Below are 572 nucleotides of genomic sequence, written 5' to 3'. Positions count from 1 at the left end.
CCCCCCCCCCCCCCCCCCCCCCCCCCCCCCCCCCCCCCCCCCCCCCTCCTTCCCCCCTCCGGTGTTTAAAAAAACGGGGAGGGGCCCCCCGGGGGCGGGGGGCGGGCGGGGGGGCGCGCGGCGGCGGGGGGGCGCCGCGCTCCCCCCTATGGGGGGGGGGGGGGGGGGGGGGGGGTAGGGGGGGGAAAGCAATGTGTCATCATGTCAGCGCGGTTTCTCCTCGATCGGGTGGTGTGCCGAGGGAGGACGGACGCACCGCTCATGCGCAGGGGAGCCGGGACCTGCTCCGAGCCGAGGACCTCCAGCAGGAGGGGGGTGAAGCCCTGGACCTTGCCGAGCTGTGTCGTCCCCGCCCGGGCAGGCAGGGCGCGCCGAGCAAGGGAGGGACAGGGAGGCCAGTGTATGGGAGAGGGTGAGCAGGCGAGTGGGCAAGCACAGGCTGGCCAGGCAAGATGGCCGGCGGGGGAAGGGCAGGAGGGCCGATGTTGCGCGTACCGAGTTGAGGGTCATCTCGGAGGTCTTGCGGAACTCGGCATTCCCGCCAGGGTGGAGATCACCGACAGGGCGCCATC

General features: G+C 74.3%; 1 protein-coding gene across 1 annotated transcript in view; it reads right to left on the bottom strand.

Moving 5' to 3' along the window:
* Positions 1 to 510, bottom strand: part of H696_02181 (hypothetical protein) — a gene marked incomplete at both ends in the record, with an annotated part of 4,495 nt that extends 3,985 nt beyond the window's left edge. The window contains 2 exons of the mRNA XM_009496079.1: positions 257 to 338; positions 496 to 510. Of these exons, the coding sequence (XP_009494354.1) occupies positions 257 to 338; positions 496 to 510 (97 nt within the window). The remainder of the gene's footprint in view (positions 1 to 256; positions 339 to 495) is intronic.
* Positions 511 to 572: the final 62 nt, after the last annotated feature.

This window comes from Fonticula alba, assembly GCF_000388065.1.
Source record: "Fonticula alba strain ATCC 38817 unplaced genomic scaffold supercont2.3, whole genome shotgun sequence".
NCBI classification, from domain to species: domain Eukaryota; order Rotosphaerida; family Fonticulaceae; genus Fonticula; species Fonticula alba.
Note: the sequence above shows the minus strand (reverse complement) of the source record. Positions and strands in the feature narration are given on the sequence as shown.